Genomic DNA, 23,662 nt, shown 5'->3' with positions numbered 1-23,662 from the left:
GAATTTTCGTCAAGAATGTGTGGTCATAAGATCTTCTAGAGAGATGTAGATGTCTAACAAACGGCGTCAGAGCAAAGGCTCTCTCTCACGCGGATAGTGTGCCTCATCAACCCTCATACGCGATCCATTGTGCGGTACAGCGATGTGAAATAAGACAGCTTGCACAACAGCAAAGATGATATGCCCAGGGTGGTCAAATTGCACGTACCCGACCATCTGAAACCAGGCGAGGAAAGCCTGCTCAAAGATCGGATAGGGCCAAACCAAACGACCAGGCCATGTGAGGAAGATGGTATATTCTGAAGTCTTCTAAAAGCTGCGTAACGCGCGTGGTCAGCCATTTTTAGTACAGTCAGAGAGTATGCCTTCATTTACTCACCAGGCAGCTGAATCATAGATACCTTGAAGACCCAAAGCCATTCAAAAAAATCCCATGTAGACCAGTCATGCTCGCTCACACTTCAAAGATTTCAGTACGGAGCCATGGGTAGCTTGAAGTACGGACCACTTACCAATGTCTCTATACACAGATTGCTGACGGCAACACCCCCATCCACAAAACGTTCCCACCTGCCGGCTCAATAGATACCGTGAAACTAAGTTCAGGCATTGTTAGTGATTTTCCTTTAGTTCGAGGGCCTTGGCTAATCTTTCTTCTTTCTTACTTACCGAGGGTTGCGCTCATTTCTATCGTAGATTATCTCGTGACCTTCGGTATGATGATTCCTGAGTTCACAATTTCCGGGTTGCCAGTTTGTTGGTTCCGTATTCTGACTTCCAAAATGTATGAAGTGGATGGAAAATTGGCCACGACGAAGGTCATTTGGTAGTGACGCAACTTGTTGCTCCAACCTTCCTTGCCAATCTGGGGAGGAGTTGATCCATTTGCCGTCGGTCAAGACGTATACGGTGATTGGTCTCGATTTTGGCCTGGATTTCAGAGACGTAGCCTTTTTCAAGAGTCTCTCAAGGGCTGCCTCTATTCCAAGATCTCTACATTCACTTTGGGGGTGACGCCTTGACCGGCGAAACATTTCCGTCGTTGCCAAATTGTTACCAGTGCGATTAGACATTCGTTCGTTCACTGCAGAGACGGCTGGAGTTGTGTGTCTGTACCAGGTCTGCTCTTCTGGGGACGAAGAGAAGCAAAGTTCTATGCCTTCCGGGTCCACGCTCTTTGCGATGTAAGCCAGAGCGCGGAGGGTTCTCGTGACTTCTTCCCAATGGCACTTCATAGAGCTTGAATCATCCACGAGGAAGACCTAGTCATTTGGTCAGCTCAGGCCGTTCAGTCCAAGATCTGCGCATGTGTGGGATGCCTCCAACTCACCTGTTCTCGATCCTTCAATCTGCCCCTTGCAGCGATGTACTCGCTTTCGGTTATCTCGCCTGGGCCCGATTGTCCGTCCATGAAGCCTTTAGAACTACGCCTTCCGAAAGAGTAGAGCTCTTGGAGACAGTCAGCCCTTCGAAGAAAGCAAGACTTCTTCCGGCCATGAATCCATTGTATAACTTCTCCCACGGAGACTTCCTTGTGTGGCTGGCTCGCAGCCTTGGACAGCGCCTCCATCGACCATATGTATACTTCTATAGCGCTCGGTCGCTCTTCTGGTGGTTTCAGCATTTGTTTGATGACGGGTAGTAGAGCGGGCGCGAAGACATCTCCTTTTTGCCTAGCCTTGTCTTTCAATTCGGCTTCCATTACTTCTGGCATCGAGCCGTCAGCTGCCCATAATGGTGGCCAATGAACTCGACGCCGCTTTTCATGAAGCATGTCTTGGAGTTCGAGTCCAGCAGATACCTTTCTAGTTGAGGCTCTCTGATATTCAAACTCGTGTACAAACTCGGAACTACCAAGAGACCATGCTAAAGCCTCAGAGAAAACGCAGCCAAGTGACCACACATCGAGTTGTGCACATGGCGAGAAAGACTGTGAGCGCCTAGAGGCTGAACGTTGTGCTGCCTTCACAGTTGGCTCTTGGCTGGGCTCAAAGCCCATCGTGGCGAACTTGAAGTGAGGGCGGTCGTTTCTGGTGGACACCAGAATGTTTCGTGGTTCGATGTCCATGTGTGGTGCTCTAATTGTATTGATATTAGCCGACTGAAGACATCACAGCAGAAGCCACACTCACCTCGGGTCGTCATCGGTAATCGTTTCATGTATCGCATGTAATCCTTGTGCCAGTTTCATCAGACTCTCCCAAAATTCGCGGATGTCTGTGGATATCCTTGGTGGTGTAGTGGTCTTCCAAAATTCGACGAGGTTCGGTAGACCCTGGTCTATGGAAAGTTCTTCTAAAACCTCCTCTGGCAAAGACCTCCGTGGCGATCCAGCAGAATTTTCCTCCTTTGATGTGGGCGCAGAGTCGAATTGTCTGCTCTGGGTGTCAAATATGCTATGATCACGAATAAACACCATCCTCGGGAAGTGCGGTCTAGGGAAGAGGCTCATCTCAGAGCCAGTTAAATCCGTACAGAGATTTCCTGCCACAGGCCGCTCATGCGGTTCTTGGCTTAGTGGACTTCCAGGCCATCGCCCATAGCGCTCCCGATCGCAGAAGCACGCGGCAGAAACAGGTTTTGCCTCCTGTGGCAGATGTACAGACGTCGCTTTGAATGCAGACCTGACCTGCCGGATAGTATCGCAGAGCGGGACGACTAGTGCATATCCCAGTCGGTCAGACCCTACGACGTGACCGTATACTGAGAAGGTATCCTGGTCCACGACAAGGGAGCCGCTTTCTCCGGGGAGGACAGCTATACAAAAATATGTTAGCTAGTTTTCAGCTCTTAGAAGCAGAATCCTTACCAAGCTGATCATCTAGTACAACACTCCAGGCTTTGCAAAGCTGCTGATCAGGTTTGGAACCGATATAAGTGGGCATGCTAAGCATCCGACCTTTAATGACCCCTCGAACACCTGATACCACAAAGACCGGAACAGCATGAATCCTCGGCTCGTTTGCTATCTGCTTGAGCATTATGGGCTCGGGCTGATCTGGGAGGTAGATGAGATTACGACGCCGAGATCGCAAGGTGCTGTAGTCGCATTCTAAGGGCATCCAGTCGAGATCTGGCGCATTGGGACCAAGATCAACAGAAAGCTCCTTGGGCCGCATCATTTGGAGCGGTAACATTACTTTGCTGTCGGTACATTCTGGCCTGCGGCAGTCCAACGGAAGTGATTGCGGCGGTAAAGGTTGTAGTGCGACTGCTTCCACTTCGTATTCATCGTCATCATCAACCCAGAGCGGACCAACCTCAACATAGTCATCTTCATTCAAGGTAAGCTGATCCGAGTCACTGCCTTCAGGGTATGATGACGCAGAGATCTCCGAAAGGTCTTCTTGTAGGCCCTTGAGGTGGCCAGCAGTCAAAACAATGTCCACGGAGTCAACCTCCAAGGTCAGGGCCAATGTAGCAGAACGCCCCTTGAAGCTCACAGGCGAACCACAGAAGGTTGAGCTATAGGTGAATGAAGCTTGCAATGCCGTCTCAGAAGCACAGCGTACATATGGATTGCAGTTGTCGGCCCAGTAAACGAGACGAAAAGGTGGCGGCATATTTGTCGAGCCAGCGACGGATTTCCGGAATCTCTTGGATCCGCTGTGGCAATAAAAGTTGTCTGTGGAATGACGCTTGAATGCAGCTCGAATGGCCTTTTGGTCTCTCAACATGCATTCAACAACAATAGATGGAACCGCTGTTTGAGGCGTAGTGCCCGCCATTCGTAGGTTATACAAAATGAATCTACCTCTGAGTCGCAGCACCTCGTCCTTGTCCACAATCTCTTTCAATTTTTCTTGGACGACTTCGAATTGAGACTCGTATTCGCTCATTGTGAACATAGGTGACTGCACAGGAGCTAATGGGTATACCATTCTTTTCTTTTTGCTTCCTGGCACGGGAACGGCAGACTCGAACAGGTCCTCGGAGATAGCATGCGTGAGGACCTGGTTGTGCTGCATAATGCCTGAGTTCTGTTTTTCCTCTGACCGTCAGTCGCCACGCCGAGATGTCCTACACTCAGCATACAAGTGCTTACTTGATGTAAATTTTGGTTTTTTCCTGTATGTTTGATGGATTTTAATTTATTGGCGACTTTTCGAAGGCGGGCTTTGAGGTCAAGCGCTTCATCTGGTGCGCGCGCCGTATCCTCCAGGACCGCCTTGTTTTTTGCCGAAAATCTACCACTCGACGGAGGAGCAACCCGCACCACCTCCTGCGGTGAATCCATCTTTGCAATATTTATTAAAGGTGACCTCAATGGATATTTGGAACGGAAGCCCAGTACTGGCGAAGAATGTGGAATCTCTGAGTTGAACGATGCTTGATAGTGCTCGGATTCTGGCTTGTTTATGGAAGTTTTGATGCCACCCTCAAAGATTGGAGACTGTTACTGCCAGCACATCTCGCGTCTTGTCCATCTCGACCAGGAAGACCAGCCACAGCGATCATCATTGGGCAGCTTAAACAGAAAACAAGCTGGGCTGCACCTATCGGACCAATCGCTGTGACGGACCTCGGAAGAAATCCCGCGCAGCTTCAAGTGTAAAAAGGGAGGGGAAGTCACACAAGGCACATTATCGGGCTTACTCGAGCTAGCCTTCCAAAGTCATGTTCCCTCCCTCCTTTTGCCTCCAGAGTGGCCGTTGCCAGCAAAGACGCCTGAGGTTAGCCGGAGAACCCCGACCTGAAGCTACCAAGGAAGTCTGCACCGTATCACTGCACTCGCACGTCATCCTGGGTTGGAGGTGCCTCTCATATGGAATTTAGATAGACATTGGTGGTACGGGTATATCAGCTCATTATTGATCTCAGTCCCGTAAACCTAGCAGTCGAAAGTGACTAGAAGCTTTCATCGTCAAATATGGCTTGGAATGCGAATGAGGTTGCTCTGAAGCTTCTCAGCCCCAAAGGGGATCCAGGCGGTGCCTATGTGAGGTTTCTAGACGACATCATGAGACAGAGTCGGGGCGTTGGAGTCGACTATGACAACTTGATGCCTACTGCTGGACCTGTTTCCGAGCAAACACGGCTCCTCATAGCTGTGGAGAAGCTAAAGGAAAACCCGAGAAAGACTCGCAGCGAGAGTTCACAGATTATCCAAAATGTACTCGGATCAAACCATGCAGGACAATACATCAGCAAACTCATGGAAAGCGCTGCTCAATCTATTGCCATGATCGATCCGACAGCTGGAGATTGGCATGCTCAAGACTTCGTCATGGGTAGCTATCGACCTAGTTCGTGGCAGCGAGATGAGAGCTTCCAATCATTCTGTTCTCGATCCGTTCCACTGGGCAGCGATAAGGCTATCAACGCAGCGAAAACGGCGCTGGATGAGAAGTCTTCCATGAGAGCCAGGAAGTTACAGAAGCGCCTCGGCATTCAGTTCTATGCTACTGACAATCTAGCAGAGCACTTGCTTCTTGAAAATAAACATGGAAAGACTCGACTCTACATATTCCATTACGCGGGGTATCTGAAGGCTCGTCTCGAACAGACTAGGTCGTTCAACTTACCGATTGATTGTGCTATGGAGACTTGCCTTGAGCAGTAAGCCAACCCCTCTAGACTATCTACTGATAAACCCATCTCTGACCTTCTACCCCAAGTGGGACTTTGCCACCCCAGCTTCTAGTCGAGACACTTCACTCCATCCAGGCTGTGCTATTCCCAGTCACAGAGCCAGAAGAGGTCAGAATCCTGCGCACGCTCATCCGCATGCAGCACTTCGACCCAGAGTGTGCAGAAAATGAGGGCTACAAGGTTTACCAGAACGTTCCAAAGGACTTCAAATACATCTACTGGGCAGAGCGCTTGGCTACACTACACGCGCGCTTGAAAGACAGGCCACCTCGGAGCAGACTTGAAAAATGGCTCGCACAGGAGAATAATGATGGGAATGCTTTTCTAATCGCCTTGTTGGCACTTTTCATCTCGGTGATTGTGGGAATACTGGGCCTCATATTAGCTGCGGTGCAGACGTGGATCGCGTGGATGGCATGGAAGTATCCAGTTCCGGACCGATGACTCAGGTTAAAGATTCTGAGCGATGTCAAATATTCAGTATGGAGTTGCTTTGATCACGTAACCTATCTTCAGTCGAAGCTGTAGCAATTTTGGTGTGGTCTATTGGTCCCTTCTTGTCTTGAGGGGAACATCTATCCGATGCGAGGCGCTGCGAAGGTTGGTATCAGAACTTGGGGGTATACAAGTAGAATGAATGGGTATACATGGTTGGGAAGCGATGCAATTGTTTGTTATTGGAGTGCAAGATCGGGATCTATTGGCTTGAGAAATGCTCTGACTATCTCGAGCAGGGCGTGTTTGACAGCGTAGTCAAGTAGACTGAAACATTTATAATCTGCCTGTAAGATGATTATTAAGTGAGGCTCGAGGCTATAGAACTGCATATGCCGAGAGTGTTTGCGTAAAGCTTCATGTTGCAACGCAGTCTTGCTGTAAGGGTCTGCTTGGATGACGTCTATACTCAGCTCCTGCATCAGGCGCTGGAGGATCACAAGATGAAGGGCTGGCGCTCCTACTGTGTAATGCAGCGTATTTGAGCCATAGTCATCCACGTCCGACGTACAGACACCTGGCAGGAGAATGTTCGAGATGGTTAAAAGTCAAAATTTTTGTACTCAAATTCTTTCTATAACTCTACCAGCCTCCACGATGATACTTCCCTGAAGCTCAGGTCGCTCTCCCTGGCGTATCTCGGTAGAAGCGTGATTTTTTCACTTAGTGCGGAGATATCGCTCCATAACTTGTTCTGAGTCTCGAGTTTCCAAGTCAAATATTGACGCTGTTTTAGGATCTCCTCCCTCTCAGCAATTTGTCGAGCACTCAAGAACAATTTCAAATGGCTTCTCGGAGTTTCAGAGGTTTTCAAAGCGCACATGTTGACCATCTCGCTTCAACCCGTCTAGGGCAACCAAATCGATTTAACTACTCTTCTTTTTAAGTCCATTCACCTCGGATGTTGCTGAAATGACCTCACAGTTCCTTAGTTCTACATTAAGTCTATGGTTAGTTCGGAGATCGTGGATGACCTCGGGGATCGTGGGCAACTGTTGCAGCGCAGACCGTAGGACGATGCTTGGCAGTTCATCAGTACTCTGATGCTGACTTCGATAAGTGCACTATACGAAAGAAACAATGACGTCGTCTTTGGATCGATCTGACGACTGGATATGGTCGGTCACCCAGGCCGCTGTCGTTGTTTCCCAACCCCTGTATTCTCCAGGAGGACAATGTCCTACGTCTGACTTTCAGCCAACCCCCATGCCGACACACGAAACACGATGTGTTTGCAGTGGATAGTGTTCTATGGGATAGTCTCCTATGGGATAGTCTCCTATGGGATAATCTCATGTGGGATAATCTCCTGTGAGATAATCATGATATTCGCACGTTGGATAAATTCCTATTAAATCACTTCTTAGATCATTTCCAGACAGTCTACGTAATTCAGATGGAACTCTCTTGCCTAGATATGTGTCTCTCAACGCCCGTCTATTCCCCACACGTCTTGGAGTGCAGTCGTTGTCATAAACGTGAGACGTGCATACAGCTAGAGTCCATAGTCAGATCGCAATGACGAAGAGGTAGGCAATCGACAAGGAGTTGATGGTTTCCAATGCCGGTCGCATGACAAATTTCAAGACTGCAATGTATGCCGTATACAACTCCAAACCTCACTAGTGGCGCACGCAGTTCCAGGCAGACTGTACGCCGTCGCCTGGTTCATACCCCACCACATCACAGTCAATATCAAATAACAAGGGGAAACGTCAATATGGCATGAGCATCTTAGAATTCTTCTCTTTTCGACGGAGTTGCTCTCATCCCAGTGAGTGATAGTCACATCATTCCTTTATTCCGATTACGCTCTGAACACACAACGTTCCCACCACACCCCATCACACGACCCTCTCACGACCGTGCCTCCTCAAGCTCCAGCTCGAGCTGCCGAATCCTCTCACTCTGGTCCTGCGACCCGGACACGACCCTCTTCTTGAGCGTCTCGACCTCGCCCGTTAGGTGGGCCATGGCCTCGCCCTGCGCCGTGATCTTGTCACCCTGCGCTGTGATGACCTTGGTCTGCGCCTCGATGAGCTGCTTGATCTGCTCCAGCGACGCCTCCACAGAGCCTGACCCGGACTGCGAGAGCGCGGGGGACGGCTGGGCGCTCCGCGCCGAGGATGTGGGGCCAGCTTGAGACTTGATGGGGGAGGGGACCTTGGCCTGTGGTGCCGGCTCGCTGCTCTTTACTGGTGACTGCGGCTTGGGTTCTGACCGGACCGGCAGGGCAGCTCTTGATACTGGCTTCTGGATCTCCTCGAAGCTGGACGTCTCGGCCTCATCCTCCTTGTCATCTTCATCGTCCTGGAACTTGGACGCTGCTGCAGCCATGGATCCCTTCTGCTGGGCCACAGATGGCGGCGCTGCACGCGTCGTGGTGGGTTCAGGCTCGGGCTTCGGCGCAGGCTTGGCGGCCGGGGCCGGGGTGGGTGCTGGCGCAGCCGCTGGGGGCTTGTAGTCGGAGGCCACCTCTTTAATGTCATTGCCCTCGTACTTACTCTCGAGGTCGATCTTTGGTGGGAGCGCGGTCTTGCCAGAAAGCCACTCCGAGGCGGACATGGCTGGCCTATTTCCCACACATGGAGGAAAGATGTCGCCTTGGAAGGTCTCAGCGCGACGGGGGACAGTGAAGGAAATGGGCTCGATGTAGAGATCGTTGACGGTCTTGTAAGCGCGCATGACCTCGTTCTCGTGCAGCTGTAAAAATGTCAGCAACTTTGTTTCCAGCATATTTGTGGTCGACTCGACGTACGTTGACACCGCGCTTGGGTAGGAAGGCAATGCCTCGTTGTGGGTCTGCCGACTTGTACTCGGACAGGAACTCGAACTTGTCGTTCTCGTACTCGAAGTATCGAATGTTGCCGTCGCTGTAGACACGAGGGTCAGTCAGATGCTCCGAATCATAAAAGGATGCTTTCAAACTCACCCCTTGCCGGCAAGGTACAGACAGTTGGTGCTATCATCCCAGAAAGGCATGCAGACACCAGAAATCGAGTCCAAGTTGTTGAAGCCCCCAATGGGCTTATCGCTGCCGGGCTCCCACAGCGCAAGCTGCCTGTCGCTCATGCGGGAGAAACCCGTTGTCGCGATACGGTTGTGCTCGCCCATCCATACGGCGCGGCTGTTCTTTGCGCCCTCGTGGCCAGGCCCAACATGCGCCGGCTTCTCCTGGCGGACATCCCACACGCGCAGCTTCTTGTCTCTCGAGGTCGTGACCAACATGTTTCCGCTCGCGTTCCATGATAGTGATTGGACGATGTCATTGTGTTTCAGCGCCAGCGGGGACTGGCCGGTGCTGATGTCCCACAGCTTGATGGTGAAGTCACCAGATGCCGAGGCGAGGATGTTCTCGGCGGCGGGGTTGAAGAGGACCTGGCCGACTTTCCTGTGCAACTGTCAGAAACCTCCGACGCGACGACGTCTATCCTATAGCTAGTCTGCGTCGTACCTGGAATGCCCAGCCAGCTTGCTCACTGGTTTCACGTCTGCGGGCTCCTCAGCGTCGGTGAAGAGGGTGAAGTCCCTGGGGACCTCCCATATGAAGATCTTGCCATCGTCGGAGCCAGATGCGATGATGCGGTCGTTGAATGGGTGCCAGTCTGTGTCCAACACAACAGCGGTATGGCCGCGGAAGAGAGGTATTACGTCGGGTACCTTTCCCTTCTCGTTCAGGGGGATGACCGCGAATGCGCCACCGCCACCAGATTCCCAATTGACCGAGAGGTACTCAGGGTTGACCTAATATTATCGCAAGAGGACGTCAGCGCTCGGGTTCGACATCGCGGCGCAACAAAGGAACGGCTTTTGCTAATAACTTTGACCAGGTTCGTATCCCAAGCATTCCTACTGATGTGGAGATTATCGTAGCAGAATTCCTTTCGGGTGGGTTTGCCGAAGACGTGTCCTGTGTGGCAGCAGAGCGCAAGAATGTCAGTCATGAGGCCATCGCCAGTCCACACGGATGACAGAGGCGCCGCGACGCAGGCCGATGGAGCTTATGCCTCGCCCTGCTCGCGTGCGTCCCCGACCGGGGGGAAACACCAGGGGTGGAGGGGCGGGAAGTACTCACGATATTTCGACGCGCGCACGAATCGGCCAGACATTGGGGCTGGAGGATTGGGGGGAGGCTCTTGACAATACTCGGCGTCGAAGGGGCTTGTTGGGTAAGGGAAAGGTTACAAAATGAATAAAAGCTCGAGGAAGGGGAAAAGCAGTCCGGCGGTAATGTATGATGTGGAGGGTCAGGTAGGTAAGTAGGCGGGTAGGTAGGTAGCAAGGTCGAGAAAGGGGTCGCCTTTTGGGTATGGAAACGGTGGCCAGGTCTAGGGTAGGTACATGTACACGGCGGGCAGACTAATAGCAGCTGGTTATGGGGGGGTCCATTCCCTAGTCGCCAGGCCAAGTACGTACTGTCGTTTCTGACTGTACTGTCGCTAACTGTTATCTGACGACTGCGCTGCGCAGCGACACGTCGGGCAACCCTGGGCGCATTCACAACCCCCAGTCCCCAGCTTGCTTGCATAAACAGGTGGCCCCTCCATTAGTTTCACCAATGAGGCTGAGAAAAAGGGCGTGCACAAGCCAGCAGAGCCCACCCACCCACCGACCCGCCTGTGGGCTGTGATGGACATTCAGGGGTTGATTCATACAAAAGACTCCAATCAAATATATATGCTGATCACCGTCTCTTCTTGTTCGCAACTTGACTTTTACTATGTATAGTTGTAATACAATGCAATCTACGCAGAACAGCCCCCCCAGATGACGAATGAGAGTGGATGAAGAGGAGGATGGATGAATGGATGGAGATACCTCAGCTTCACCCACCCACCTGTACTGACCGCCGTAACAAGCAAGTCAAGTCGCCATGGCGCAGATAATCTATGTACAATAGGCTTCCCTGAACATTTGCCCTTCTTGGTATTTCCCTTTCATACTCGTCCGTACGCCTCTGATGAATCGAAATGCAGTCAGTGGTCCCACAGACAAACCCCCGCCAGGCAAAACTCCGGATTCCCACACTTGAACGCACCCATACCTGCCGCATTGGAGTCCCGCCATCCAAGCCAACGTCATTACTCATCGCCGTCCTCGCTTCGGGCAGCGCTGCTGGCCCCGTTGGTGTTGCTCGCCGAGTTGTTGGTCAGCTTGATCCTCGGCTGGGGCGTGCTGTTAGTGGTGGGTGCAGCCGATGTGTCCTTCTGTGACGACGAGTCCTCAAGCTCGTTGAGCTCAGGGTGCTCTTGAAGCTGCTTCTGATACTCTCCCAAGAAGTAGGTCTGCAATCATGTCAGTCGCGCTGTCCAGGGGCCCAGGATTCTAATGTTGGTGTTTAAACTTACCTCGATCGTTGTGGCATCAGTGTGGATCAGGCTGCCGTCGTCATTGAACAGCCTGCAGTTGCTGCACATGAGCTCGACGTCCTTGCGGAGATCACTCAGGCTCTTGTACTCCTCCTTCTTGATCTTCTTTTCGATCTGCGTCATGGCGATCGGGTTCTGGATGATGACGTAGTAGTCTGCCCAGTCCCTCTTGGGCGGAAGTTTGATAAAGGGTCCAATAATCAAGCGCTTGGGCGGACCGTCGTCTTCGTCGTCCTTATCGTCCTCATCAGGCTCCGGGTCCGGATCATCGACCTCAAGCTTCATCAGGCTGTCATAGAGATGGCGCAGGCTCCGTTGCAGTACTTGCCGTTGCTGAGGGTTGACTTTGCCGTCCGCACCATTTGTGGCACCCAGAGACTTTCGACCCTGAGGTCCGCGTCGCTTCTTTGCTGGTGGGGGCTCGTCCTCGCCGTCTTCGGCCTTTCGCTTCTCGATCTTGATGCCGGGCTTGCGACCTCGCTTCTTGACCGGTGTCTCCACTTCTGGTTCTGGCTCTTCGGAACTGGCGCGACTAGCAGCCGGGGATCCTTCAGAGCCGTTGACGCCTGACATCCGCTTGAGGCGGTTCGCCTCCCGCCGCTCTTTGCGAGCCTGCTTTCTGGCGGCCGCAGCCTCTGGGCTGTCTTCGTCGTCGTCGACAGCTAGTAGCCACTGCTCCTCGGTCAACCCGTCATCGTATCGGACCTTGGTCCTCTCACGGGCGCCGCGGCCGAGCGAAACCTCAGTCTCCTCCGGAGCATCGGGGTTGTCTTCGTTGAGATAGATGTCTGGGAGCTCATTTTCTGCCATGAGACGAGGCATGCCCTTGCAGCCAGGCGCGGTGCCGTAGGTTGGATCTTTGAACCTTACCTCGTCCAGGGCTTGGAATTTTATGAGTTCATCGTCACTCCGTGCGAGAATCATGTTGAGCTCTTCGTCGTCCATCTCCTCTTGCTCACCAGTTTCGGCCAGATCTGCGGTTTCGAGCAGTGTCCGGAGCATGGCATCACGATCGGTCTCAGACGACTTGTTGTCGAAACGACCGGCTTGGATGACTTTCCCGTCCATATCGAGCTTGAACCGGGCCCGCTCAAGAATCTTCTCCTCCACTGAACTAGAGCTGATGAGACGAAGAATGCGGACCTCGTTCTTCTGTCCGATACGATGGGCACGGTCCTGAGCCTGCAGATCCTGATGAGGGTTCCAATCAGAATCGTAGATGATGACGGTATCCGCAGTCTGAAGGTTTAGACCCAGACCACCGGCACGCGTCGAGAGTAAGAACATAAAGTAAGGAGAATCTGGCCGGTTGAACTCGTGAAGCAGCTCAGACCGTTCGTCTGACTTGGTCGTACCATCCAGCCGAAGGTAGGTGATGTTCCGCAAACGGAGGAAATCTTCCATAATGTCCATAATTGCCGTCATCTGGAAGAACATGAGTACACGATGTCCTGTCGCCTGGTATTTCGGCAAGATGCGGTCCAGAAGTTCGAATTTGCCAGCAGTCCTCCATAGCAGATCGTTGCTGACGCTGGCGGGATTCATCTGGTTTTCGACCTCGTCAAAGACAAATGGATGGTTGCAAAGTTTTCGGAGCTGCATGATCATGTTACTCAGACCCTTCGCAGTGCTCTTGCCGCCTTTACCGTCGCTGACAGCAATCTTATTGTGAGTGACCATTTGCTTGTAAAGGCGGGATTGCAGTGCGGAGAATCTGCACTTGATGACCTTCTCAGTCTTGTCGGGCAGGTCCTTCTCGACATCTTTCTTCAGGCGGCGAAGCAAGAAGGGACGCAGAACCTTGTGCAGGCGACGAATGACAAGAATCTGTTCTTCTTCCGTCAACTCCATCTTGTCTTGCCCTCCTGTGTTGGCAAACGGAGTGTTGAACCACTCGTCGAAGGTCTTGGCAGACTTGAAGATGTTGGGCAAAGTGAAGTTCAGCATTGCCCACAATTCGGACAGATTATTCTGCAGGGGTGTACCCGTGAGAATGAGACGGAACCTTGTCGAGTAGTACTGCTGGATGGTGGCGCTCAGCTTCGAGTTGGAGTTCTTCATACGATGACCTTCATCGATAATCATGTGGAACCACTTGATCTTGCTAAGAATGTTGCGGTCCTTGATGATGTACTCGTATGTGGTGAGCAAGACTTGAAACCTGCCCTGCCGGATCTTGTCCTGCTGCACCTTACGAGTGTTCGGCGGGCCCTTGTACACGACCTTGGACACAGAAGGGGCCCACTTGTCAAACTCGAGGTTCCAGTTTGTCAATGTGCTGAGAGGGACAATGACAAGGTAAGGACCCATCTGCTGTTTCCTCTCAATCAGGTACGTGATCAGACTGATCGTTTGGATAGTCTTGCCGAGACCCATTTCATCGGCGAGGATACCGTTGAGGTTGTTATTGTAGAGCGAGATCATCCACTGGAGGCCCTTGATCTGATACTCCTTGAGCTTGCCGCCAACGAGGATGTCCGCTTGCTCGGTAACCTCTTCCTTGATGCGATGGGCGACAGCGTAGTAGTCGATCTTGCGACCGCCGGTCTCCTCGTCTTCCTCATCTTCCTCCTCCTCTTCACTTTCTTCTTCTTGGACGTCACCACCATAGCGCTCTGCAGCAGCTCGCTGCTGAGCCTTGACCGAAGATGCAAGTTGATGCAAGAAGCCGTCGGTCTGGCGCAAAAGATGAGTAATACGCGTGTCCTTGGCCTGGTCGAGAAGCTTGAGATAAGCTTCTTCGTCGTTGGCCTTGAGAGCTTGCAGACGCTGCTTGGCATTCCGCTCAATGCGCTTCTGCTCTTCCTTCTCAATGTTGAAGTGATGGTTGTACATCAGTTTGCCCATCTTGCTCATCCTGTTCTGCTGGCCCTGAGCAGTTATTTGGATCTCGTTACGGTGGTTGAAAACAGCATGAAGGTAGTCCACGTGTTTCTTCTTTTCACGGTTCTCCCTGGCGTCCCGCTGCTGCTTCTCAAGCTTCTCTGTAATACGGGCCTCACGCACATTCTGCTTCTTCAAGCGTCGATACAAACTGCGGTTTGTCGTCATGGCGAGGTTGTCATAGCACATCATCTGCCGACCAATTCTGTCGCGCAACGCTCTCTGTTTTGAGTACAGCGCAATGGACTTCATCTCAATGATGGCCTTACGTCTAAGGGTATCATCAACACTGAGGGTCTCTTTGGAGGTATCCCAATGCGCCAAGTTGCCAGGCTGACTCTTCAGCTCATTATATCGAGTGCTCATCCTGTTGAACACAATCTTCTCACGATCGGCTCTGAGCTGATCAAAGTCAATGCCATGGGGGAACAGGCCCGGGATGAACAACCGGCTATCGTGCCGTGCGTGTTCGAAGAGGCCAACAGTTTGCTGCAACATTTTCTCGGGAAGCTGCAGCCTCTTGAACTTGGGCTCTTTTGGAGCCGACGCAGTCTCCTCGGGCTGAGAGGATTCGACGCCGTTGGGTCCAGCCTTGCTTGGAGTTTGTGGCCCGGGACCCTGAGACGTGGGCGTGGCAGACGACTGCTGCGCAACTGAAGCCTGCCGCCGCTGGCGAGACTGGAAGATGGACTGCTGCAGGTTCACAGGCACGCCGAAGTTCTTAGACAACATCTTAAATGCCTGGATCTGCTGCCTCAGCAGGTTAAGATGGGCAGGCGTAAACTGGCCAGGTGGAGGGCCAACAGGAGATGCGGCAACCGGAGCTGGCGCATCACCAGCAGAAGCAGATGGTAGAGCAGAAGCACCCAGATTGGATCCAGGGGCCTGGGATGTCTGAGCACCAGGGTGAGAACTATTATGTCCGGCTTGGGTGCCCACGACGCCTCCGTTGGTAGCCGCGGCCTGCTGCTGCTGTTGTTGTTGCTGCTGTTGTTGCTGTTGCTGCTGCTGCTGTTGTTTCTGCTGCATCTGCAGCTGTGCCTGTTGCTTCCTAAGTTGCGATTGCTGCTGCAATGCCATGAGGAATTGCTGGGTCTTGATGAGCTCTGGATCGTTGGGAGGTGTGTTGTTCGCTTTCATTTGCTTAAAACGCTGTGCATTGTCAACAAAGAAAGTCCTCTAGCACTGCGCCTAGGGGAGATATCAGAGGCAAACATACGTCGTACATGTCCTTAATCTGCTGCTGCGTCACGTTGGCAGGAAGGCTGGCACCCGGGAAATGGCCCGGGGCCGCCGCAGGCTGTACGGAAGCCATGGTTCCAGGTAAGAGAAGGTCGGTCTCAAAGATTTGAGAGAGATGTTTTGCCGCGAGGACCGAATATTATGTTGAGTGCATATCTGTCTAGCAACGCGCGAGGTATGATAAAAATTACAACAAGCACGGCGTGGTGAAACGAAAGACCAAGAAGTATAGTTGATGGAGTCGGTGAAAGCAGGGGGCGCGTCGAACCGGAGGTCGAAGGGCGTGTCTGCGTGGTGCAAGGTCGAGAGCCGCAAGGTCTAGGAGGGCGTAGTGCCGTCGAGATAGGGCTACACCAAAATGGAGCGTGTCGCGTTGGGATGGCAAAAGGGCCGTATAGCGTGGCGCCGAGGGGTTGTTGGTGGTCGGTCTTTTGGGGCAGGTTTGCGATGCGATGCGATGCGACAGGGTGAAAAGGAAGTGCTGAGTGGGCGCGGCGCGCGGTTGCAGTTGCGGTTGCGGTGGGGGTGGGATGCGCAGCAGCAAGGGAAGGGAAAAAGGCTGGCAGGTGAATTGGGAAAAACGCAGAAGCTGGCCAAATCGGGGGTGATTTGGCGAGAGGCTGCACGAAAGGCGCGGCAAAATCGCGTGCAAACAAGTTTGCTTGGTAGTTTTTGATGGTTGTCGATGGTTGCGGGCGGTTTTGCGATGCGTCGCGCTTCGCCTTTGGATGGAGTGGGTGGGAGTGCTTGGTGATTGAGAATGGGTTTGACCACAAGGCAGGTCGCGGGCGCTGGCTGCTGGCAAGGTTCGTAGGCAGCTGCAGATTTCTGGGGGCCTGAGGCAGCAACTGTCATGACCCACTGCTGCACGGGCCACCAGCTAGTGGTCCATGCAGCCAATGGCAAGAGAGCACGGCAAGACTAGCCGTTCTGGTACTACGCTCGGGACTTACACGAAGTACCCCAAAACCGGTCCCTCTGCCCCTGCATTGCTTACGACATCACTCGACGCGTGGGTTGACATTGAAGCAACCTTGGAAGCCAGACAGACAAGGGCGCCTGAGCGACGAGCATGTACAGAGACTGCATGTGGAACCAATCGGCCTATAGAGCCCTTTTCATGAGATGACCTGCAAGGCACATTTAGCCAAGATAGATAGATAGATAGATACTGCCGCATACAACAGAAACACTATCTCTTCACCCTCTTCTTATCCGGCCCCTCTTCCTCTTCGTCACTGATATCCGCGTACTGGGTCACCGGTTGTGTCTCCTTCCACGCGTTCGTAAACAACGGATCCTTCTTGGCGACATCTGCGTACTTGAGCAACGCCTCCCTGGGATCCTCGTGCAGCATCTTGCTGAGCGGGATATTCTCCTCAATGTGCTTCTCGTCCGGTTGGCTGCGCATGAATGGCGTGATCTGCTGCACCTGCGGCCTACGCGGATCCAGCGACTTCCCAGTGCCCGTAACGCCCGCCTTGCGCTGCTGGGCAGACAGGGCCCCTGGCGCGATGATGCTGTCGCCCGACAAGCCGAGCGTCTGATCCATCGTGAATGCCGGGTTGTCGTCGACGTGTCGCTTCTTGGGCGCTTTGCTCATCACGTCTACCGCGCCGCGCTGAGACATCGACGGGTTGTAGAGGACATGGGTCTCTGCATTGGCCGAGCCCGTGATGATCTGATTGAGTTTCGGGTGCCAGTCAGTCACGATCAGTGGCGCGCCTGGTGTTATTGGTGTGACATGTTCTGCCTTGAGGTTGCCAGGGTTGAGGATGTGAAGATGGCCAGATGCTGACCCAGTGATGATTGCCGTCGAGTTGGGTGAGTATTTGATGTTGGTCATTGAGAACCTGTCCGACGTAGAAGGGTGCTCGACAGACACCAAAGGCTGTTTGAACTTGCGCGTGTCCCAAAGCTTGATCAGGCCGTCGCCACCGCGTGTCACGACCATTCGACCGTCTGAACTGATGTCCACGCCGCCTGTCCAGGTGTCTGCCTTGTGGGCGTCTCGTACCTCCGCGGCGGGTCTCGTGAATGGGCCATTGCCACTGTACATCACCAACGACCCATCCAGCGCAGCTGCGACGAGAACGTTGCTGCCGCCTTGGGCCGGCGCACCCCAGGCCACTGCAGTCATCCTCGTCCGCCCCGCTGTGCCTGCCGCTTTGGATTTGAAGACGATAATGTCCTTCTGGCTGCGCTTGTTGTTGATGTCCCATATCCGCAATGTGCTGTCCGTCCCGGCAGTAACGCACAGGTTCCTGTCGGTCGGATGCCATGTGCCAGTTGTGATCTCAGATACGTGGCCTTTTGTATTGTGCATGTCCCTTAAGTACATGTCTCCTTTCACGAATTCCGTCAGGATATCTCCGTCCCTCGACAAGATCTTGGCTTGTGGATGCGACGAGATACACAATAGTGCGCCGCCTGCGAGCGGATTGAACTTGACGAGGTTTATGGGGTATGACTCTGCCGCCGTGGTAGAGCTCTTGGTCTCCCATGGGTCAATGCTTCGGAAAGCGCGCAGGGTAGTCGGCGTCATGGAGGCGAAGTCGTGGAGTTTGACGGTGCCGTCCAAAGAGCCAGTCGCTAGCCTCGAGCCTGAGGGATCGACGGAAACGCTCGTCACGGTTCGATCGTGGGTCTTGAGGACGAGCTCGTGAGAGACAGGGAATTCATCTTCGTCGTCGTCGTCGGACGAGTCATCCGAGTCGTCGTCGCTGTCGCCATCAGAATCAGATTTCGAGCCTCCTTTGGATCCTTCATCGTTCACCTGTGCTTGGTCTTTTGGCTTTTCCGCGGTCCTCCGGCTGCGGTCTATCTGCGCGGCAATGTCGGCGTCTTTTGACTTCTTCCCAAATGACGTGGGCAGGAAAGCTCGCATAGGATCATCGGCCGCCAGCTCTGGCCCCTCGACCTCGAAATCATCGCTGTCGCTCATTCTGGCCTCGCGGATGCGGCGATGGAGAGGAGGTCGTCAGGTGTGAGGGCTGAGATGGATGTCGGGTTCTTGGAAGCGATGTCGTCAGGAACTTTTGTTGTGGAGAACAGCATCAAGTTGCACGATTGAGGTTGAAGCGAAAGGTTTACGGTCAGGAATGGATGCGCCGGCAGGCATTAGTCTGGGTAGATGTGCCACCAGTCTACCTAGGCATCTATGTAAACAATCCTCAATCGCTACTTTATCCTGGGCCCCCTGGACCCTGGCAGGGAGCTTGACGACCCGCCAAAACTGCCCCGCGAATGACGTTCGCCTCTTATCAAATCACTCCCTCACTTCCACCATGCTCGCAAACGCACCCCAAGCCTCACACACCACCACAATCCTCTTCTTCGCGCTAATCCTGATCGCCTTCTTCCCAGGAATATTCCACTACCTCTGGACACTCCCGCTCAGCCTAATCTTCTCCTCCTCAACAACACCAACATACAACGGCGGCGGCCCAGCAGCAGACATCAGGATGGGCTCGTGGTACCAGAAGCAGTTCACACTCCCCAGCAAGTCGAGGGGCTCATACCTGATCACGGACCACGTCGTCAGCTCGCTGCCCGAGCTGAAGCAGTACAAGGTTGGCCTGCTGAACCTCTTTGTCCAGCACACGAGCTGCGCGCTCAGCCTGAACGAGAACTGGGACGACGACGTTCGTGCCGACATGAGCGATGCGCTGGACCGGATAGCACCTGAGGAGGGGCCAAAGGGGGAGGAACTGTACCGCCACTCTGCTGGTTAGAACTTGCCTGCTTCTCTATCCGTCACTCGACCGAGTGTCACAATATGCTGTGGAGATTGCTAACGTGGGTGGGCACTATCAGAGGGCCCGGACGACATGCCGGCTCATATCAAGTCGGCGCTAGTCGGTGCATCAGTGACGATACCAATCCGAGACGGGAAATTGGCCACAGGTACCTGGCAAGGGATCTGTACGTCTAATCCCTCCTAGGCTTGTCAATGAAAGAATGCTGACTTCGACTATCAGGGTATCTCGAATTTCGAGCAATGAAGCACCAGAGACGTGTTGTCGCAACGATCCAAGGAGAGAAGGCATAGGAGACCATTGCTTTGCTACAGGGTAAACCAATGAATCCTACTTGCCTGCGAAGTATTCATCGACTTCCCATAGAAATGTGATCGTCTTCACTGTTCAACCATCATGGTCTACCTTCCTGGTAGTCGAGGCCATTGCCCTTTCTACTGAAGTTATGATGCGGGCCCTGGTGACCGTCTCGATGGCCTTATTAATCCTCAAGCATTCGCGAGCGACAGGTGGCTGCCCAATGGGGTATCATTAATTTCATTGTTAGTGAATGTGCCTTCCACGGCAATACTTCGAGCCTATGGTAATAAACCAGCTTCGGTGGATCTCGATTCTATCTTCAATAACCGAAACACCATGCAGAGTGTGGCCGGCCGGCCATAATAGAAAAGGTTCGCCAAGCATTCAAGAAATTGATCGCCCGCCCTCTGAGCCTGCGTCTGCCGTTCTGATATGCCTCGTTCTGAATGCTTCCAAACTACGTCCATCCGAGGCCCCTGCTGATCTACTCGGGGGCGTCTTCCTCTTTCATGTTGATGTCGTCACCAGCCAGAACTCGGGTCTTTGGAACGTAACCATCCGGTGCTCTGCCACCAGGAGTCTGAGCCACGACCTTGCCGTTCTCGTCGACGAACTCGAAGTTATAGCGGCTGAGCAGGTGGGGTATGGCGGAAAGCTGGGGTCCGTAACGGGCCGTGTTGTCGTAGAGTTCAAAGAGCGGAACGGCCAAGAGTTTCATATTCTTGGGAACGCTCAGAACCTCTGTAGGGTGGCAGGGTTAGAACACAATCATAGTGACTCAAGCTAGTCCGGCGCGCTGCACTTACTGGTCTCTGGGAGCTGGATGAAGTAGAGCTTCTTGCACTCCTTGGGCCGAGTGACATGGGCAGGGACGAAGGGGTACATGAAGGTCTCGAAGTTGGGGCGCCACCACTGGGCGAGGCTGTCGCCGATGTGCCAATCACCAGCCGTCTGGCCGTCTCCCAGGCTGCCGACAGGGGCCAAGCGCTCGTCGAGCCTAGCCTTGAAGCCCTCGATCTCGTCATCCTCTGGCCGGAGGTAGTCCCCCGGAAGCTTGAAGAACGCATTGGCTATCTGCAGCATCAGGATGTGGGGATGATTGTGCTCGTGGCAGACGAGAATGCCCTCGCAGGTGCGTCGCATGCCATGTTGGTTGTAGTGCTCCTCGAGGCGTCGGAGTCGAGCGACGACACTTGGGTCCTCTTCAGGCTGGGTTTCCTTGACGCCGAACGTGTAGTTGGACAGTGGATAGAGTCGGATGGTCTGGGGTTGGTTCGCTTCGAAGGGGAGGGGGATGATGGGCGGCTTCGACGAGCGCAGCGAATCGGGCGCGATTGTGGACATGATGGCGATCTGGACTGAAGCGCCGGTGTGGCCAATGCCTTGGGGCGAAGATCGATAGAGAGGCTGCTTCGAAAAGTCGGTGTGACGAGATTTTGAATTTGAAGAAGCAACGATAAACAAGTGTTGTTGCTGGCATGGAGAGGTATGAGGGCACGCGATGTGGTCTGCTGAGCGGCAAGGAGCTCCAGCTGTAACATGAAGCTCTACTACGGAAGTCGGGATACTGCCATGGATTGATTGCACCTCTGCACCGAATAGGGACGGGCGGTGAAGTTACCCCGGCCAATTGAATCCACTACGGGCTCCTCCCCCGGGCCCCCTAGTCTGAGCCTGTTCCTGTTCCTGGGTACCTGAGTACTTTCCCATGTGTAGTTGACAGGGATGCTAGATTGCCGGCGATGCGTGCCAGGCCCTCAACTGCAAACTACTTCATCTGACCACACCAACTTCGACGTGTGAGAACGTAATTTGAGGGCTCGGATCTGATTATTCCCGGGGAGCGACGGGTGCCTATGGCGGTCAAGCGCAATTCCGCAACTGCGAAAACTTACTGCGAAGAAAAGCCAGTGTCAAGTCAAGAGGTTGTATTTAGCCGGCGGCCGCAAATGGTCACGATGACCTCGAACTCAAGTGCCAACTCGTCCACGTCACGGCAGGCTCTAAAGTCTCGTTCTTCCGAATCCCCCGAACCCATCATGAACCGAGTTTCCAAGACGCTCGCAGCCGGTCAGAGAAAGAGCCGCGTTCTCTTCAACGCGGCTCACCCCATGTCCATGTCCGGCTCGCCTATCCTGAAGCCGCTTGCCGCATAGTCGCTCACGCCGTCCAATAGCATCACCCTGGATAAATCAATGGCGTACCTGACCCCCATGGTCCCCGCATACGTGCGCCTTTGGGGCTTACAGCTGCCAGTGAAGGCGACCATGGGGGCTGCATATCAAGGTGCCACTGCTTTAGCTTCCGATGGATGATGCACAAGTATATAATGCGCCTGGATATTCGTCTGCGACTGTTCACGATGTTGCCTGTCTCAAGCCCAATTGACATTGCCCTATCAATCAATACACTGATACCCTAGAATCACTTCAAAATCAGGAACACTTCTGAAATATACACAAAATGCCCGTAGTTCCAGTTCTGACGCCGGAAGAGAAGGAGCATTTCCTCAACAACGGCTGGCTCAAGTAAGTCCACACCCGCTACCCATCTCAAGATTCAGAGATATCTAACAGACACTGTCCAGGATCCCAGGAGCATTCACAAAAGAACAAGCCGATGAGATCACCAAAGACGTCTGGACCCGGCTGGGCATGGACCCCAAAGACAAGACAACATGGCACAGAGTCTGGACCAACATGCCGCACCACAACACCTTTGACGCAAGCACCTTCGCGCCCCGCGCCTGGGCGGCGATAAGCGAGGTCTGCGGCGGCGAGGACCGCATCAACCCAGCATTCCGGCAGTGGCGCGACAGCCTGATCGTGAACCTGGGGTCCGCCGAGCGCGAGGGCAAGGCGGACCCGCCGCGCGAGCTGGAGAGGTGGCACGTCGACGGCGACTTCTTCGTGCACTACCTGGACTCGCCGGAGCAGGGGCTGCTGGTGGTGCCGCTGTTCACGGACGTGCCGCCGCGCGGGGGCGGGACCGTGATCTACCCGCGCGGGATGCGCGAGGTCGCCGCGCACCTGCACGCCCACCCGGAGGGCGTGTCGCCGCGCATGGTGCCGCGGGGCGAGCCCAACTTCGGCGCCGACTTCCGCGCCGACAAGGACCTGAACTGGTTCAGGCGCGTGGCGTCGCGGGGCGCCGACGCGGACTTTGTCGAGGTCACCGGCAGCGTCGGCGATGTCTACATCCTGCACCCGCTCATGCTGCACGCAGCTACCAACAACGCCCTGCGCCACGTGCGCATCATCACGAACCCGCCCATTGCGCTCAAGGAGCCGTTCCGGTTCTACAGGGATGACGGGAGTGAGTATAGTCTAGTCGAGAGGGCGACGTTGAGGATGCTAGGGAAGGAGGAGGAAGGGTTGAAGGGCTGGAAGATCACGCAGCCCAGGGAGGGTCTTGTACCGGAGAGAATGCGTATACAGGAGCGGTGGAAGCAGGAAGAGCTGAAGAGGTTGGAGGAGCATCGCAAACTAGCGTCTGCCACCGCCTGAGAAGGGTTTACATCGGCTGAGTCATTATGAGGGACTATTGCAAGCGGAAGCATTGGCATGTCAATCGGGTCAAGGCGCTGTGTCAAATGTTCGGCTAAGATCTGGTTATTAAAGCATGCTTTGCTAAATCCATACCCTCCCTGATGCCTCCCTAACCTGTAAATGCGAGGCCATAAGATCGACCTGTTGCAAGACACCATTCGTGTCCGAAAACAAAGAGGATTCGCAATGAGAAAAACATTATACAGGGAAAAGAAAGGGACCAAGCACGAGTAGCCACGCCGAGAAGGGTATCTTCCCTCCCTTTTCCCTGTCCTGTACACGCCCTGGTTTTGGCTGGTCCTGAACTCCGGAATGCATGTTTCCAAACAACTCTGGCATAATGAACATGGCGCGCTTTTCTTGCCGAGTGCCAGCGACGAACTCTGCTGTGCTGGCACGTATGAGAAATAAAAACAGAAATGACTATTGAAGCAAAAGAAAATTGATTCATGCACCCGGTGCTGCGGGCTGGGAT

General features: G+C 53.6%; 9 protein-coding genes across 9 annotated transcripts; 4 read left to right on the top strand and 5 right to left on the bottom strand.

Moving 5' to 3' along the window:
* Window positions 1–9: 9 nt before the first annotated feature.
* On the bottom strand, window positions 10–3,968 carry J7T55_015069 (RNA-binding protein; the record flags this gene model as incomplete). The annotated part of the gene is made up of 9 exons (XM_053133327.1): window positions 10–53; window positions 209–316; window positions 380–459; window positions 670–930; window positions 1,117–1,262; window positions 1,331–2,078; window positions 2,133–2,757; window positions 2,900–3,625; window positions 3,755–3,968. 9 exons carry the CDS (start codon window positions 3,966–3,968, stop codon window positions 10–12), a joined length of 2,952 nt encoding a protein of 983 aa, XP_052988798.1.
* A 902-nt stretch (window positions 3,969–4,870) lies between these two features.
* Window positions 4,871–6,036, top strand: J7T55_015068 (uncharacterized protein; the record flags this gene model as incomplete). Its single annotated transcript, XM_053133326.1, has 2 exons — window positions 4,871–5,559; window positions 5,619–6,036. The coding sequence occupies 2 exons, from the start codon at window positions 4,871–4,873 to the stop codon at window positions 6,034–6,036; spliced, it is 1,107 nt and encodes a 368-aa protein (XP_052988797.1).
* Window positions 6,037–7,944: 1,908 nt separating this feature from the next.
* On the bottom strand, window positions 7,945–10,196 carry J7T55_015067 (uncharacterized protein; the record flags this gene model as incomplete). Its single annotated transcript, XM_053133325.1, has 6 exons — window positions 7,945–8,790; window positions 8,846–8,960; window positions 9,020–9,478; window positions 9,542–9,831; window positions 9,915–9,997; window positions 10,163–10,196. The coding sequence occupies 6 exons, from the start codon at window positions 10,194–10,196 to the stop codon at window positions 7,945–7,947; spliced, it is 1,827 nt and encodes a 608-aa protein (XP_052988796.1).
* Window positions 10,197–11,168: 972 nt separating this feature from the next.
* J7T55_015066 (uncharacterized protein) lies at window positions 11,169–15,654 on the bottom strand (the record flags this gene model as incomplete). The annotated part of the gene is made up of 3 exons (XM_053133324.1): window positions 11,169–11,372; window positions 11,436–15,491; window positions 15,559–15,654. The coding sequence occupies 3 exons, from the start codon at window positions 15,652–15,654 to the stop codon at window positions 11,169–11,171; spliced, it is 4,356 nt and encodes a 1,451-aa protein (XP_052988795.1).
* A 1,119-nt stretch (window positions 15,655–16,773) lies between these two features.
* On the bottom strand, window positions 16,774–18,525 carry J7T55_015065 (wd repeat-containing protein 70; the record flags this gene model as incomplete). The annotated part of the gene is made up of 1 exon (XM_053133322.1): window positions 16,774–18,525. The coding sequence occupies one exon, from the start codon at window positions 18,523–18,525 to the stop codon at window positions 16,774–16,776; it is 1,752 nt and encodes a 583-aa protein (XP_052988794.1).
* A 343-nt stretch (window positions 18,526–18,868) lies between these two features.
* Window positions 18,869–19,632, top strand: J7T55_015064 (uncharacterized protein; the record flags this gene model as incomplete). The annotated part of the gene is made up of 3 exons (XM_053133321.1): window positions 18,869–19,310; window positions 19,398–19,505; window positions 19,562–19,632. The coding sequence occupies 3 exons, from the start codon at window positions 18,869–18,871 to the stop codon at window positions 19,630–19,632; spliced, it is 621 nt and encodes a 206-aa protein (XP_052988793.1).
* A 491-nt stretch (window positions 19,633–20,123) lies between these two features.
* Window positions 20,124–20,983, bottom strand: J7T55_015063 (uncharacterized protein; the record flags this gene model as incomplete). Its single annotated transcript, XM_053133320.1, has 2 exons — window positions 20,124–20,380; window positions 20,446–20,983. The coding sequence occupies 2 exons, from the start codon at window positions 20,981–20,983 to the stop codon at window positions 20,124–20,126; spliced, it is 795 nt and encodes a 264-aa protein (XP_052988792.1).
* A 605-nt stretch (window positions 20,984–21,588) lies between these two features.
* Window positions 21,589–21,795, top strand: J7T55_015062 (uncharacterized protein; the record flags this gene model as incomplete). Its single annotated transcript, XM_053133319.1, has 1 exon — window positions 21,589–21,795. One exon carries the CDS (start codon window positions 21,589–21,591, stop codon window positions 21,793–21,795), a length of 207 nt encoding a protein of 68 aa, XP_052988791.1.
* A 307-nt stretch (window positions 21,796–22,102) lies between these two features.
* On the top strand, window positions 22,103–23,145 carry J7T55_015061 (uncharacterized protein; the record flags this gene model as incomplete). Its single annotated transcript, XM_053133318.1, has 2 exons — window positions 22,103–22,167; window positions 22,227–23,145. The coding sequence occupies 2 exons, from the start codon at window positions 22,103–22,105 to the stop codon at window positions 23,143–23,145; spliced, it is 984 nt and encodes a 327-aa protein (XP_052988790.1).
* Window positions 23,146–23,662: the final 517 nt, after the last annotated feature.

The sequence above is a fragment of the Diaporthe amygdali genome (assembly GCF_026229845.1).
Source record: "Diaporthe amygdali strain CAA958 chromosome Unknown NODE_36_length_484128_cov_64_979186, whole genome shotgun sequence".
NCBI classification, from domain to species: Eukaryota; Fungi; Ascomycota; class Sordariomycetes; order Diaporthales; family Diaporthaceae; genus Diaporthe; species Diaporthe amygdali.
This window is presented reverse-complemented; position numbering and strand designations above follow the sequence as displayed.